Raw genomic sequence first — 16,110 nt, 5'->3', positions numbered from 1 at the left:
CAGACCTTTCCCATTGACTGTCCAGGTTGTCTTGGGCTGGAAATTTGTTTCACTCTGTCTTTTTGTGGGTTCTGCTGCTCTAGAATTTGTTTAGAGTCATTTTTTACAGGTATTTGGAGGGGTTTGGGGGAGAGCTCAAGCAAGTCCCTGGTTTTACTCTGCCATCTTGGCTCTGCCCCCCTCTAGTGCCATTTCTACCTCACAGTGGTGTCTCAAATTTTACAGTATGAGAGAATTTTAGAAATATACAATTCAGAAATACAATAATAACACAATAAACTTCAGATGACATCAATTTCATTTCCAGATTATCACATATAGAAATTGTTGATCTTATTACTTTTGGTATTTGATAACTCAAAGCTATCAGATATGGAACAATTACATTAAATTAGAGAGATCATGGTAATGTTGTGTCTACCATATGCCAGTCATTGACTTAAGCACTTTACAATCATTATATCATTTTGATCCCACAACCACAACCAGTATTTTTCCCTTTACAAATCAGGAAATGGGGCAAACAGGGATAAAAAAGCTTGCCATAAACTACAAAGCTGGTGCATTTCTGTAACTGGAACAGAGAAGAGTGGGCTTACCAAGGCCCTGGGCTGGCTGGCTTCTCCACCTCATAATGCCATGCCAGGCATTGTCTAGGGGCTGGGGTGGCTGATGCCAGGGCCTTTCCAGTAGGGATAATTCTTGGTGGCAGGGCTCAGAGAATGCTCTCCCACACACTCCTAACCCCAGGTGAGGGAGTGGGAGATGCTGAGTGATCAGGATTGTGAGAAGGAGTTTTAGCAGGGGATGAATTCGTGGAATTAGCCCCAAATCTCAGGAGTTTTTTCCTGCAATCCCAAAATGAACAGTTTCCAAACTCCTTGTTAATCTCAAAACCTCCGGAATCTAAGATGTTTTTAGCTGTACCTAACTTTTCACTGTAGCTCCAGCCTGGACATAGTTGAGACCACAATGAAAAAGTGTTACAGGCTTGTCTGTTTGTTTGTTTTCCTAGCTACAGCCCTCAGAAGTTTCTCACTGACTTCATTTTAATCTTTTGAGGAAAAAGACTCTCTCATAGCACACGAGATATAGACACAGAGACACTTACTTCACAAATACAAACAGAGTGAACAAAATCTAATCGTGGAATGACAGGGAGAAGTTTGTTAGAAATCCCCATCATGAATTTGCAGATCCAAGACTGGACAGTGTGAGAGAGGGGCAAAGAGTGAGAATGGGAACTGGATCTTACACCCCTTCTTCAGAGCAGCCCTAACATTGTAGATTTAAAGGGGTAGGTCCTGATAAAGTTAAGTTCGGGGATCTGAGTCCCTGTCAGGACTGTAGCCTTTAAGGTAGAGAGGAGGAGGGAAGAGATGGCTGAGCAGAATTATCCTCCCCAGGACCCGAGCCCTCAAAGGAAAGGGAGGGGGAAGGAGGTGACAGATAGTAGAGCTGGTGGAGGAGGAGCAATGGCCACAGGAGAGGGACAGGTTGGCACCATTGGGTGGGAGGGGAAGATGGGGCAGAGGAAATTAGCACAGGGGAAAGTGGTGCTGAAGCAGTTTTGCAATTTTTTTTTTTTTTTAAGGCAGTTGGGATTAAGTGATTTGCCCAGGGTCACACAGCTAGTAAGTGTCAAGTGTTTGGTCTGAGGTCAGATTTGAACTCAGGTACTCCTGACTTCAGGGCCGGTGCTCTATCCACTACGCCACCTAGCTGTCCCCAAGTTTTGCAGTTTTTACAGGAAGAGGCTTCTGCCTTTCCTTCTCACTCCACCATCTCAGCACATCAATGATGAAAACATTCTCATTCCTGATTAGATGTCTTGTTTTTTAAGCTTAATTTAGTTTTAAGATAAAGTAACTTAGACTGGTCAAAAGAGCCCCAACATGGCCAACATAATTCAGGGCTATCTTTAGTTAACTGAGACCAACATTTTGGGGGTTTTTTTGGTTAGGCAATGGGGTTAAGTGACTTGCCCAGGGTCACACAGCTAGTAAGTGTTATGTGTCTGAGGCTGGATTTGAACTCAGGTCCTCCTGAATCCAGGGCCAGTGCTCTATCCACTGCACCACCTAGCTGCCCCAATTGAGACCAACATTGATAGTATTTTTTGTCATCAGACTTATAATGCTTTGACTTACAAAAGGCAGCAGTCTTGTGAGGCAGATCTCTAATTTTAGTTTCTGATCGACCCATTGCCCTATTATTTTAAGATCCTTTACTGGAGGGGATCAAGAAAATAAAAACCAAAATGATCCTTGTGCCCAAAGTTGGTTCAAAGAGAATTGCTGACTTTGAACAAACCCATGGAAGTCTGAGAATGAGAGCTGGGAGGACAAAGAAAAACTCACCCACACCCGGCAATGTTGAGACTTCAGGAGAAACCTCACCCTATGGCTCCGAATCACTAAACTTGTCAGGGTGTGGGTCCTCTCACCGTCTCACCCCCGCATCAGTCCGATCTAAGTCACAGCACCAAACATTGTACCAAAGGTTTGGTCGGAAGAAGTAAACAGAATCAGTTTCCCACTTTACCAAAGGCTTGCTCAATAAACAAACAGAATGGAGTTCACCTTAAAAAGATCAAAGAATCAAGGAACAAACAGAATCAGGCTGTACATGTGCTTATATGAGCTTATTTATTCTCATTGAGCCAGAGAATTGTGCGTGCCTGGGAGTCAGAAAATAATTCTGGACTCTTTGAAGGCTTAGTTCAAGAAGTTTTTATAACCATAGAGTAAGCCCCTACCCCCAACCCCCACTCAGGATCCCAGTGTCCTTCATTAGCCACAAAACAAATAGGGTCACCCTAGGATGTCTGGCTTTCTACCAACAGTAAACGTAGGATGTTGCAAAATGGAGGGATATCAAGGTAGTGCCTCTAACAAGTATGTTATTCTAGGGTCCATTGTGCAGCAGGCTATGGAGCTGGAGAGAGAGCTTCAGCAGGTACTGTGCTGGGTTCCTCTCACCCCTTCACCCCCTTCCCAGACACCTGCTCAGTCCAAACCTGTTATCTCTTCTTGGGGTAAGCACTCACTCTCCCAAAGACCTTACCAACTTCCTTCCTTCCACCTAACTCCCTGCAGCCCCCTGAATGGATTGGTGAAGCACCTACTATGTGCTTAGCCCTGCCCAACCTCTTATTCCCAATTCAACTTTTCTCAGCCCTGGCCATTCCTATTTCTTAAGGTTCTCTGTCCCCAGGGACAGAGTGCCCCCTGTCACTCTCCCTGTCCCACGGTTACATACCCTCCATGCCAACCTTTGCACATGCCCTGGGTCAGGGGGTCCATGTTCCCATGCCTGAGATTTTTCTTTCTGCGCTTGAGATTACTCCAGGAATACAAGGCCTTGAGTAATAGGATTAGAGAAGACACACAATAGAAGGGTAAGGAGGGTTCAGCAATCATTGCCCTAGGTGTCCTGTCCCCTACAAGATGAGGGCTTTCTCTCCAGGCAGTTCTGGACTGTCGGCAAGAAGAGAAGGTGGACCCAAATTGTCTCAGTACCCTTCCCAATAGTGGGTTTCAGTCATGAGGGCCACCTCTCTTAGTCCCTCCTGCCCGTTGCCTTCTCTAGTCCCCTTACCCTCACCCTCACCTCCCTCAGTACAGCTGTGGGGCTGTAGGGGAGAGGCTGAATGAGTAAGGAATTCATCCTGTGCTGTCCCACCCCTTGCCAGGGGCTCTATAGCTTGTCTAGGCAGAATGGGGCAGTCACTGGATGAGGCCAGACCCCTCCCCCCTCAGGGTCATTTGGTTCTGGGAGCCCAGACAGCTGGGAAAGGAGAAGAATGGGGGGGGGGCTCTCATCCTCTCTCTCTTTTTTTTTTTTTGGCTAGGCAATGGGGTTAAGTGACTTGCCCAAGGTCACATAGATAGTAAGGTCACACAGCTAGTGAGTGATATGTGTCTGAGGCCGGATTTGAAATCAGGTCCTCCTGAATCCAGGGCCTATGCTCTATCCACTGTGCCACCTACTGCCCCCATCCTCTCTCTCTCTCTACAGAGTTTGAAGAAGCCCTTCACAGAGATTACCCATGCCTATAAAGGAGATGCCCAAGCTATGGGTCAGAAGCCAATCACTTTTATGTGCCAGGTGAGAAGCCTTACCCCACCCCCCAAGTCCAGTATAGTACCTGTTCCTTCTTTCCCTTGGGGGACCCCATGGGCCCTCACTTTGTGCCATTCCCTCCTCACACACACACACACACACACACACACACACACACACACACACACTACTCTCAGGTCTTGGCCCTCTGCCAGTACCCAGATCTCCTGAGCAGCCCATCCTTCCCAGAAGATGCCAAGAAACGGGCAATGAGAATCTTGCAGGCCTGTGGGGGCCACAGCTCAGGTAAGTCCCTTCCCTGCCTGTTCCCATACTTGTCCCTTCAAGCAGCCTATCACTGGATTTGTAGCAGAGGAACCTGGTTTTGAATCTTAGCTCTGCTGGTTCTTACCTGTGTGACCTGGGACAAATCACTTCACCTCTCTGAGCCTGAGTGTCTTCATCTGTAAAATGAGGGAGTTGGATGGGATGACTTCTGAGGCCCCTTGCAGCTTTGACACTAAGACCTCTGGTTCTGAAGGGGAGACATGGTCCTGCCCTCAGAGAAGCTATGATCCAAAAGGGAGTGTGGCTCTGCCCACAGTCCCCATGCCCTTCTTTCTGACCCATATCCATCTTAACTCCCCATCCCTACCCTGGTTTAGGGTCTTACAGCGCCAGTGCTGGTATCCAGACGATTCGAGAAAATGTGGCAAGGTACATTGAGCATCGGGACAGGGGCATTGCTTCTGACCCTGAGAACATCTTCCTGTCCACAGGGGCCAGCAGTGCCATCATGGTACACCTCCCTCTTTCTTTGTCTCTTCCCTCCTCCATCTGATTTCCTTAGACCCCTCCCCACTCCACCCCCTGCTCAGCCCTTCCTCTAGCATAGGCACAGAGGACCCCATTGTACCCGAGCCTGGCACAGCTTCTGCTCAGTTGGCAAGGAAAGGGGGAGGAAGTAGGGTGGGTAGGATTCCTAATCAGGGCCAGTGGGTCCATGGCTTCAGAAATTCAATGGAAGTCAGGGGGAGGAGATAAAGGGTGTTGGCAAAAGGGAGCCCCTGTCCCCTGACCCCTGACTCAGCTTTTACCTCTCTTCTTCAGGCAGTGCTGAATCTGTTGGTGTCAGGTAAAGGAAAGAATCGGACAGGGGTCATGATTCCTATTCCCCAGTACCCATTATATTCAGCCACCCTGGCTGAATTTGATGCTGTCCAGATCAACTACTGCTTGAATGAGGAGCATCAGTGGGGACTAGATGTGGCTGAGTTGCAGCGGGCCTTAGGTCAGGCCAAAGCTCACTGCCAACCTCGGGTCCTGTGTGTCATCAATCCTGGCAACCCCACAGATAGATTTCCCTCACCCTTGCCTCATCTACTCCCCTGCCAGTCTGGCCCCATTGTCTACCCCATCCTCAGGCCCAGGTTCCCTTGGGCATCACCCTTCCCAAGTCTTGGATTGGGAATCTGTTCATGCATCTCATCCCCTGCCCCACCCTAGCCTTAGCACCAGGACAACTGCAATCCACCTCTTCCTCCTGTCCCCTTTTGTATCCTATAACCTAAAACCCAGGGCAGGTCCTGAGCCGTGAGAACATCGAAGCTGTCATTCGATTTGCCTATGAGGAGCATCTCTTCCTGATGGCTGATGAGGTGTCTAAGCAGGGCCCTGCCAGGGGGCATTAGGGCTGGGGGAGGGGAGGCCTCAGGGGTGTTTTTGACTGTGAATGTGACCTCCCTTCTACCTGGACCCTCAGGTTTACCAGGACAATATATATGCTGAGGGATCCCAGTTTCACTCATTCAAGAAGGTGCTGATGGAGATGGGTCCACCCTATGCCCAGCAGCTAGAGCTCTAAGGGCTACATGGGCGAGTAAGACACACGAGCATCAGTGCTCCCCTTTCTTGGCCAGGGAGACAGAGGAATCCTCCCTATCCCTCCAAGCCAGGGAGATATGGGAATCCCCCTCCCTAATTAACAAGAAACCCTTATCCCCAGATTATAAGCCTTTCCTATCCCTCAGTACTGCTCAGACATGCCCCAGGCCCTAAGTCCTTCTGGGAACCCTCCCCCAATTCCTTAGTCCTTCTGATTCTCTGACACTCTTCTTAGGTGTGGGTTGGGGGGGGCTACACAGAAGTAGTGAATATGGACCCTGCAGTAAAGCAGCACATGTTAAAGTTGCTGTCAGTTTGGCTGTGCCCACCAGTGCCAGGGCAAATTATCATGGATGTAGTGATGAATCCCCCCCAACCCGGGGAGCCCTCTTATCAGCAATTCCAACAGGTGAGTAGGACCAGGGCCAAGGTAGATGGTGGGATGGGATGGGGCACCCTACAGGCTGGGAACCTTCCAGTAACAGTTCCAGGGGTAAGTGGTGCCAGGGATCACAAACAGAGTCCTAGATTTAGAGCTGGAAGTGACCTCTGACACCATCTGGTCCAACCCCTTCATTTTGGAGGTGAGGAAACTAAAGCCTGGAAAAGTGTGTGGACTTGCGTAAAGCCACACACCTAAAAAAATAGGAGAGCTGGGACTTGAGCCAGGTTCTTACTCCAAATCCAATCCAGCAAAAACAGAGAGCCCTAGGGGTTCTGGGTGCCAGGGATGATCAGACCTGGTTTGAATCCAACATGAGCCTTGTCCTCGTGGAGTTCACAGTCTGATGGGGGAACGAGGGACAATATTACACAAGTGCATGAGAAAAGAGCAAACAAGGTGCTTCATGAGTCTGGGGGGGAGGTTGTAACCAAACTAGAGGTGGTGCCCTAGGAGTTGGGCCTTAAAGGATGAGTCAGAGTCCAACCTGTGGCATGGCTGCCAAGAACATAGGCAGACCTCTATTCCACAATGAAGCATTTGGGGAAGGATTTACTGAAAGCTGTTTGAAATATTGAGGAAAGAATTCAGCAAACCAAGAGTACAAGAGAGGGCATCCCAGGCCCAAGGAAGAGTATGGACAGAGGTATGGATTCCAGAGAGCACAGTCCATTCTCAGGGTGCAGAGAGCAATCCAGTATGTGGCTATAGCATACAGCATGGGGAGAGGAGTAACAAATGTTGGGAAAGTTAGGGTGCCAGGTCATGGAGGGCCTTGACTGCCAGGCCAAAGGCAAAGGGAGACAGGAGAAGAGCCTCTAGGGAAGGCAGGTGGCTGTGAGGGCACGTACTTGAATGATGGTAGTGGGAGTAGTGAGGAAGAGATGGATGAGAGAGATGTTGAGGAGATGAAACCAACAGGATCTGGTAACTGGATAGGAGAAGTGAGGTACGAGGAGGAGGAGGAGGGCCAGATAACAGGTTCCCAAACACAGGGGCTGGGTGCCCTGGAGAGGCAGTGCAGTCAGAAAGAGGAGGCAGCTTGGTTAGGGGGAAACACTGGCTGGTAGACATTCTGGATTGGAGGTGCCAGTGACACCCCAAGAGGAGGTGTCTGCTTGGTTCTTGGGGTTGTGATTCTATGACATCCTCAGAAGAGAGACACAAACTCGGGAGTCATCTGCAAAGATGGGATGTCAGTAATTCAGCAGATGTTGCATACTTCCTCTGCTCTATAAAGGATGAAACAATCCCTACTGGAAAGGAATTTACATTAGAATGAGGGAGTTATAAGGATGAATGGGACTGTTAAGGGAGAAAGTATAAATAGAAGTGCAAAGGTGATAGGGGCAGACTCACACTGGGGCCAGAAGGACGTTGAGGACACAGTGGAGACAGAAAAGGAAAGGACAGTGTCAACCGGACCAGAACCAGTCTCTGAGCTGTAGGTGGCTGAAGTAGGCTGAACAAGTAGGCTAGAGACAGGAGAGTCATGAATCAGAGAGAAATTTAATTACTTACTCAGTGAGAAAAAGAGGATTGGAAACTGAAGTCCTTTTGAGGAGGGCTTGGGCTTGTGGCAGGGGCAGGGCTTTTATTCCTGAAAAACAAAAAAAGGTGGGACCTAACACAATAATTGTTAGGTCTTGAACAAATAATTCCCATAGTAGTCCCACATGTGCAGACATCTTTGGGACAATACAGGCATTCCTGGGTCCTGTGGGTACAGTGTCTAAGTTAATTGTCTCAAGTCATGAGTCTTGTGACTGTTCAGTGGGGTACAAAACCAGAGTCAGCATGGCCGCAACAGGACTGCAGCACCTGGTTCAGTTCATTTAGCAGTTACAAGAAACAGGGATTGTGAGCATGTCAGGAAAGGTTGATTGATCACTTTCTGCGGTAGCATGTCAGTTGCTTCTGACTCTCTGGTCCCTGGGAAATAGGGAATGCCCCAGAGAACACCTGGTGCTGGTCAAAGCAACACATTTTGCCAGAGAGTGAGATCATCCAGAGGGTAACCACAAAGGATTGCTGTTATACCAAGCTCAGGACATAGCTTGTCTGCTGGGCCTTAGCTCTGGAAAACAGGGTATCTCAATATCTTTATATAAGCCAAGATGCCAGTTCTGCCAGGATGAGATGTTGCCTGGGAGTTAGTTTCTTGAGGGGACCTATTGGGGAAGTGTGTCCTAGGGGTCACTATATGTATTGTTTGTTTGTATGCAGAAAAGAGAGGGGTGCCAAGAACATAGGGGGAGAAAATGCCAATACACACTTGAATTACAGTCTTAGTGGTTGGGCACATAAAAAAAGGGAAGAGGAAACAAAAAAAGTAGGACAGTATACTTAGCCTTCATCAGGAATCTTGGGTGTCTGGTTGTTTGCTGCTTCTGGGTCCATACTAGATGAACCTGGAGCTTCCTGGAGGGTTCTGTTGTCCATTCAGTAGCAGGGGCTTTCTTTAGAAAATCCACAAGTTTGGCAGCTGTGGGAGTACTCAGAAGGACCTGGTAGGGTCCCTTAGAGAAAAGTCCTTGCATCAACCTTTGAATCTGAGTTTCTGGTCAACATAACAGAGGTCCTTAGTTAAGAGTCTCTCAACAACATACAAAGATGATCCAGTTTCTCAGGCACACAGTACTAGTATTGTATTCAAATAATACAATAAAGTTTTCCTCACAATTCTCATAATTGCATAATTACATTAAGTCAGGTATGGATCAAACTACTTAGAGATCTCACAATAGACTAGTTCTGAGAAGAGAGATTTATCTGTCACCAAGGTAACCAAGAAAACTTAAACATGAACATCTTTTAAAAAAGACCAAAGCAATACAATAATTATCATAAATATTAATTAGCGTCGAGCCTCCTGGTATCCTAGTAACCATTCTCAATATCTAACCAACACATTTTGAGTCCCAGATGTCTCCTGTGTCTGGTCTATGGATATCTTTTCTTAGACAATAGGATTATTCTCAGGACAGCTCTAAAAGGGGCTCTGCTTCTCTGGTTCCAAATCTAGAGGTGTCTAGATAATTCTGACTTAGTATAATTTAGTATAATCACTTAAATCTGGTTCTCCAACTTTGAAACTTCAGAGAATTTCAGTTTATATACCATTTGCTGTTTCTATCCTTACCTAAATCCTTTACTTGTTATAAAAATCCCTTTTTTTTTTTGGTGAAGCAATTGGGGTTAAGTGACTTGCCCAGAGTCACACAGCTAGTAAGTGTTATATGTTTGAGGCTGATTTGAACTCAGGTCCTCCTGACTCCAGGGCCAGTGCTCTATCCACTGTGCCACCTAGCTGCCCCCAGAATCCTTTTTTCAAAAATCTATGAGCTACTTCTCTATTTCTTAGCCAGCACCAGATTGTTTTGGTAATTACTGCCTTATAATATTGTTTAAGATCTGATACTGCTAAACCTCCTTCTTTTACACTTTTTTATTAGTTCCTTATTTATTTCATAAAAGGAGTTTGGTAGGATCCCTTCTTTGCCTATTATTCCAAATAATTTATTTAATATTGGAATTAGTTGATCTTTAAATGTTTGACAGAATTCACTTCTACCTAGTGATTTTTTCTTAGGAAGCCCATTTATGGCCTGTTCTTCTGCCTTTTAAAATTACCAGACAGGTACTTTTTAAATGGTAAAATAATTTCACTTTCTTTACCATTATCAATACAATTTATGTATAAAATCTTTAATCCAATTTTGAGAACTTATTAGTAAAACATACTCAAAGCCTGAATTTCCATGATAAAGAAATTTTGGAAGCCATTCATATACATTTGTATATAGTTCTTAGAGAAAAGTCTAATCCTATTGCTTTTCTCAAAATTTACTTTTCCATTTAATTAGGAAACATTCACATTACATCTTTGTCTTATTACTTTGTTTAATCATTTCTGCTTAGGAGGATATCATCTCTATATTATGATTTGTCCACAAATTTAGGTTAAAATTCTAAGGAGTTCATACTTGCATCCTATTATAGTAACTCAGAGATGTCCCAGTATCAATTTATTATTTAACAGATTTAGTATTGTACTTACAAAACTTATTGATTATAGGTTGCTATAAAAGGAAAAAAAGGATATAATTATAACAATGTCATATATCATAACAAAGGGGATAACTCCCTTAGCTCCATTTGATTCCAGGCAGGAGTCATATCTGACAGCTGTAGTCACAATGTATCAAAAGCGAGGCTCAGGATTAACCAGGTGGGAATTTTCCCTTTCAGAAAGGAAACAGCACAAAGAGGAAATACAATCAGGAGGATCTATCCCTAACATGGGGACTAAGTCATTCCCAAAACTTTTCCCAGGCATAGGCATCCTTCTTTAGCAGTTTCCAGACTGCAGCACATGCCATTTTCTATTATTGGCTTCATGACAATCCAGACAACTATCTCTGTAAATCAAAACTCAAAACAATAATAAATTACAGTCCCAGGAATTTTTACCTTAAATAGCAAAACCTAACCACTTAGGGCTTGAATAGCTTTCCTGATATTTCCCTAATAGTTAATATTTCATTTATCCTTTACTTATAAATTGAAACTACCCATATTCTGGGGCTTCAGATATACAGCAAATACCTGATAGTTGACTCACCATTAATATGTTGAAGTTACATCTGTAAACCACCATATATGCTTTTATAATAGCCAAGAATTTAAAATGAAAATCCACGATTACAGTAAACTTATTATAGTATTATAATAAGCATTATTATTATGTTTCATAACAAAATATACCTCATGAATTATTTAGCAATTTTTAAATATCTATTTTTATCACATCCTTTTAAAAGCCTGATTCATTTGTAACAGCATCAAGATTAAAAAGTTACTTTGTCTAACAGCATTTCTGTTACAGTGGGTCTCTCGAATGTCACAATATAAGAGAATTTAGAAACATAATAATAACATAGACCATATCATGTATTTAAAACATGAAACAAAACTTCAGATGACATCAATTCAGTGAATTGCATTTCCAAATTATCACATATAAAAATCATTAATCTTATTGCCTTTGAAATTTTAAAACCACTTTAGAGTTATCAGGTATGGAACAATTACATTCAATTAAAGAAATAATAATGTAGTGCTTAGCATATTCTAGTCACTGTGTTAAGTACTTTACAATCATTATATTATTTTGATCTCATAACAACCCTGGGAGGTGGGTACCATTATTCTTTTTCTCTTTACAGATCAGGAAACTGGGGCAAACAGAGATAACTTTTTTTTTCTTTTTGGTGAGGCAATTGGGGCTAAGTGACTTGCCCAGGGTCACACAGCTGATAAGTGTAAAGTGTCTGAGGCCACATTTGAACTCAGGTCCTCCTGACTTCAAGGCCAGAGCTCTATCCACTGCACCACCTAGCTGCCCTGAGATAAGATAACTTGCACAAGATTACACAGTTAATAAGTTTCTGCATCTAGAACAGAGAAAAGTGGGCTCATCAAGGGCAGAGGCTGGCCGCTCACCCCCCCCAACTCATACTGCCATGCTAGGTGCTGCCAGGGGCACCAGGATCTTCCTAGGCAGCAGCTGAGCAGGGCCTGCAGAGGGCTTTGGGTGGGGCAGTGCAGTAGAATCCCAGGGGTTAGGGTGGATGGTGCCAGGGCCTTCCCATTGATGGCAGTTTGTGGTGGCAGGGCAGGGAAGGTGGGTGCTGGCCATGGGGCCTGACCCACCTTCCCAATGGCTGCAGCTTCAGGGGCAGGCGCTGCTGGGACTGGAGCCACTTGCGGCTGATTGGGCAGGGTGGGCAGGATGTACTGTGCCTGAGTGATGCCCCTAGACTTGCCTGGAGGGGCAGGCTGCAGGATGCTCAGAGGCACAGGGCCACTGGGGCCACTGCCAGTGGAGGGTGGAGGGACCTGCTGCAGCTGCTGCTCCCCCTCCACTAAGTGGACACAGCTGGAAAGGCAGAACATAATTCAAGTTTCCCTACATTTTTCCAGCAATTTTTCCCCCCAACACCTGTATTTGTGAATCTGATCTGAAATGGGAGGGGTTCACAGGAAGAGAGAAGGTTTCTGCCCTGAAGGAGTTTCAGAAGAGACATGGGCTATAATGGTCTTGTTAGCAGTCCCCACAATGGAGATACACTCACCACTCGACTCTGGGTTAGAAGAGTGGGGAAGGCAGAGGGGTTTAAAACTGATGGTGTGGCACCAGTATTATCAAGGGTGGATACTTCTTGTCCCTGAATGATCAAGGAGACATCTCCAAGAGGAGTCAAATCCTCTGGGTTGGGGGATTACAGGCCTGGTCTGAACATGCCCCTCCTTGTGGCCCCTCTCCTCTTGTCATCCCTCCTGGAGTCTCGATATGCTGAGTGATTGGGGTTGTGTGGAGGATCCCTCAGTACTTTTTGGGTTTTTTCCTCCTTTTGTCGGTATCCAGCCTTCATTCTATAGTCTGTAGTTTGCATCTCTTGTTTAAATTACTTTCCTTTCTTAATGGTGCAGAAGGGACATGGGGAGAGCTGGGCTATTGCAATTGCAGAGGAGTTGCAAGGAAAAATTTCTTTTTAGCATCTCTAAGTTTTTATTTCTAATTTCTAAAATTATTTCTAATTAAGCACCTCTAAGTTCTTTCTAATTTCTTCTAATTTCATCCTCCTCCACCAGAGTAACTGCCAGTTGTGCTGTAGTCTTGAGGAGGAACCCAATATCAGAACTTTGTCAATCAGCTTAATTTGTTTAGACATTGGCAGGTGAAGATTATTTTTTTTTTGATTTGTTTTTTTTGTGTTTGGGTTTTTTTTAGGCAATTGGGGTTAAGTGACTTGCCCAGGGTCACACAGCTAGTAAGTGTCAAGTGTTTGGTTGGAGGCTGGATTTGAACTCAGGTCTTCCTGACTTCAGGGCTGGTGCTCTATCCACTGCGCCACCTAGCTGCCCCTGTGGGTGAAGATTATTAATAAAATAGGATAAAAACTGAAATGTCAAGGAAGGGTTAACAAGAGGTTGCTATAAAGTACAAACCATTTGCCTATTTTTTTTCTTTTTTCACTCTGGGGTTACTTCCAAACTAGCTGCCTTCTTTCATTTCCCTAGAACAATGAAGCTATTAATCTTGTCGTTGACTTTGAAAAACTTTTATAAAATTTAATCCTTATTTTTCTTTAAAACATTTTATAGAGTGCTAAGATATTTCAGAAGGGAGTGAATTTCTAGAATTACCCGAAAGTCTCAGGAATTCTCTCCTGCAATCTTAAAATGATTAATCTTCAAACCTTCAAAATCTGCTAAGATCTTTTTAGTGGTTCTACGACTTTGATTATCTGACTTTTTTTTCTGTAATTCCAGCATAGCCAAAGCCAAAATGACAGAAAAAAAAGTGTCTTACACATTTTTCCTCTTTTCTTATAACCTAAACTCCCACAGAATGCCTAAAGTGGGGGTTAGTTCTGCTTATTGGGACAATCACTTCAACAGTGAAAGTTCATTAATCTTTCTTAGTGTTCTAAACTCTCTACAACCCTTAGAAGCATGAGCCTGGAGGATTGGAGCAGGAACAAGGGTAGCTGACTACCCAGATGGGGGAAGAGGGGAAGGTGCTGGACTCTAGAGAAATCTCCAGTGATGCCTAGTCTGTTCTCACTGGTACCAGAAAGTCAAATGACCTGGTTCTGAGTCCAATCCAACTTCTGACACCAATTTAAATATCAACCAGACCGGAACCAGTCTCTAAATTGTGGGTGGCTGGAGCTCAGCAAAGCAGGCTGGAGACAAGACAGTCAGGAATCAAACAAAAATTTAACTCATTTCAGAGTGAGGAAAGCAGGTTTGCAAACTGAAGTCCTCCTGAGGAGGGCTTATAGCTTGTGGCAGGGGTAGGGCTTTTATTCCTGAAAACCACAAAAAGATGGGACCTAACACAATCATTCTTAGGTCTTGAATAAACAGTTCCCAATACAGGACCACACATGCAGGCATCTTTGGGACAATACAGGCGTTCCTGGGTCTTGTAGGCACAGTCTCTAAGTTTACTGTTTCAAGTAATAAGGGTCATTGAGCCTTGTGATCATTCAGTGGCATACAGAATCAGAGGTAGTGTGGCAGGAACAAGAGTTCAGCACCTGGTTCAGTTCACTTAGCAGTTACAAAAAATAGGAATTGTGAGCATGTCAGGTGACGCTAAGTGATCCCTTTCTGCTGAAGCATATTGGCTGCTTCCAGCCCTCAGGTCACTGGAAAATAGGGAATCCCTCAGAAAACACCTGGTGCTGGTCAAAGCAATACATTTTGCCAGAGGGGGAGATCATCCAGAGGGTGGCCACGAAGGATTGTTATTATGCCAAGCTCAGGACACAGCTTGCTCTAGAAAATAGGATGTCTCCAAATATCTTTACAACAGAGAGGTAGAAGAACCTAGGGACAAGGTATGTTGTCTCTGCCCCAGGAGGAGGAGCAAGAAAGTAGTCCATCAGCCACAGTGTTTAAAACTACAGAAAGGATGAGGATGGAGAAATCACTATGGGATCTGGCAGTTAGGACATTGGTGACCTCAGAGTTTCAGCAGAGTATTGTAGGGATCTAGCAAGCTGTCTATTCCATGAGACTGCCTCTCTGAAGTTGTGGGATGAGGGGTGGCCAGCAAACTGGCCAAGCCCTGACTCTTCTTCCAACCCCAGGAGAAGAAGGCTGTACTGGCAAGGCTGGCAGAGAAGGCCCAACTCATGAAGATTTTAAACAAGCAACCTGGCATCCAGTGTAACCCAGTGCAAGGGGCTATGTACTCTTTCCCTCACATCCAGTTACCCCCCAAAGCACTGCAGCGTGCAAAGGTGTGAGGCAATCCCCCCTTGGGGTGGGGAGTGGGGAAGGGCTATGAAGGGCTGGGGTGGGTTGAACTTAAGGGTCTTGATCCCTGATGTGTGTGTGTGTGTGTGTGTGTGTGTGTGTGTGTGTGTGTGCACGTGTGTGTGCATGTGTCCGTGTCCATGTTTCTGTCTCCTCTCTGTTGCTGCCCAGGAGCTGGGCCAGCCTGCTGATATGTTCTTCTGCAAACAACTCCTGGAGGAGACTGGTATCTGCGTGGTGCCTGGCAGTGGCTTTGGCCAGAAGGAAGGCACCTACCACTTCAGGTAGAGGGTGGGGGGGTTCCATTGAGAGCTTCAAGCCACTGACTGAAGGGCCCCTTCCAGAGCACTGAGGGGAGATCTAACCACTCACCTTTCCCCCCCTTCCCTTCCACCCCCAGGATGACCATTTTCCCCTTCGGAGAAGCTGAAGATCTTCTAAAGAAACTGAACCAATTTTATGCCAAGTTTACTCAGGAATATTCCTAATGGACAGAGACTGAAGGGGAAAGAGGGGTGGGGACCTACTTCTGCCTGTCCCTTATCCAGCTCTTCTCTGCAAATAGCTCTTGGGACCCTGCCTGTTTATGTTTCCTTCCTTTCCCTGTGACTCCCTCTCCCTTCCCTGGGGGCTGTTGGGGAGAGGGTGAGAAATACAGGGTGGTGGACAGTGCCCAGAGGTGTGCACAGACTTGGAGAGAGGCGTGGTCCCTGGCATCTCTCTGAGGATCCTAAGTGAGAGCCACAGTGATCCTTGGGAGATACTGGGTGGAGGGACTGAACCCCCAAGCCCTTTTTACAGGGCATCCTAATAAAGATATTGAAGAGGTTCTGGTGCCCCTACTTCTTTGGAAGAGCAATAAAGGGGCACGTGACTTTGTGACT

The 16,110-nt window shown here is 45.5% G+C and overlaps 1 protein-coding gene across 1 annotated transcript; it reads left to right on the top strand.

Moving 5' to 3' along the window:
* The first annotated feature begins 4,030 nt into the window (after positions 1 to 4,030).
* On the top strand, positions 4,031 to 16,056 carry LOC110214330 (alanine aminotransferase 1-like). Its single transcript, XM_078153823.1, has 7 exons — positions 4,031 to 4,110; positions 4,263 to 4,371; positions 4,731 to 4,864; positions 5,176 to 5,419; positions 5,644 to 5,723; positions 15,058 to 15,210; positions 15,398 to 16,056. The coding sequence occupies exons 1-7, from the start codon at positions 4,078 to 4,080 to the stop codon at positions 15,512 to 15,514; spliced, it is 870 nt and encodes a 289-aa protein (XP_078009949.1). The 5' UTR covers positions 4,031 to 4,077; the 3' UTR covers positions 15,515 to 16,056.
* Positions 16,057 to 16,110: the final 54 nt, after the last annotated feature.

Source organism: Phascolarctos cinereus, unplaced genomic scaffold (assembly GCF_003287225.1).
Source record: "Phascolarctos cinereus isolate Bilbo 61053 unplaced genomic scaffold, phaCin_HiC Scaffold_4;HRSCAF=312, whole genome shotgun sequence".
NCBI lineage: Eukaryota > Metazoa > Chordata > Mammalia > Diprotodontia > Phascolarctidae > Phascolarctos > Phascolarctos cinereus.
The sequence above is the reverse complement of the archived record's forward strand: the minus strand, read 5'-3'. Positions and strand labels throughout refer to the sequence as shown.

Excerpts from the sequence above, each read along its gene's own strand:
- LOC110214330 (XM_078153823.1), top strand. The coding sequence starts at position 4,078 with ATGGGTCAGAAGCCAATCACTTTTATGTGCCAG. Across the intron at positions 4,372-4,730 it reads CTGTGGGGGCCACAGCTCAG|GGTCTTACAGCGCCAGTGCT; the intron begins GTAAGTCCCTTC and ends ACCCTGGTTTAG. Across the intron at positions 4,865-5,175 it reads GGGCCAGCAGTGCCATCATG|GCAGTGCTGAATCTGTTGGT; the intron begins GTACACCTCCCT and ends TCTCTTCTTCAG.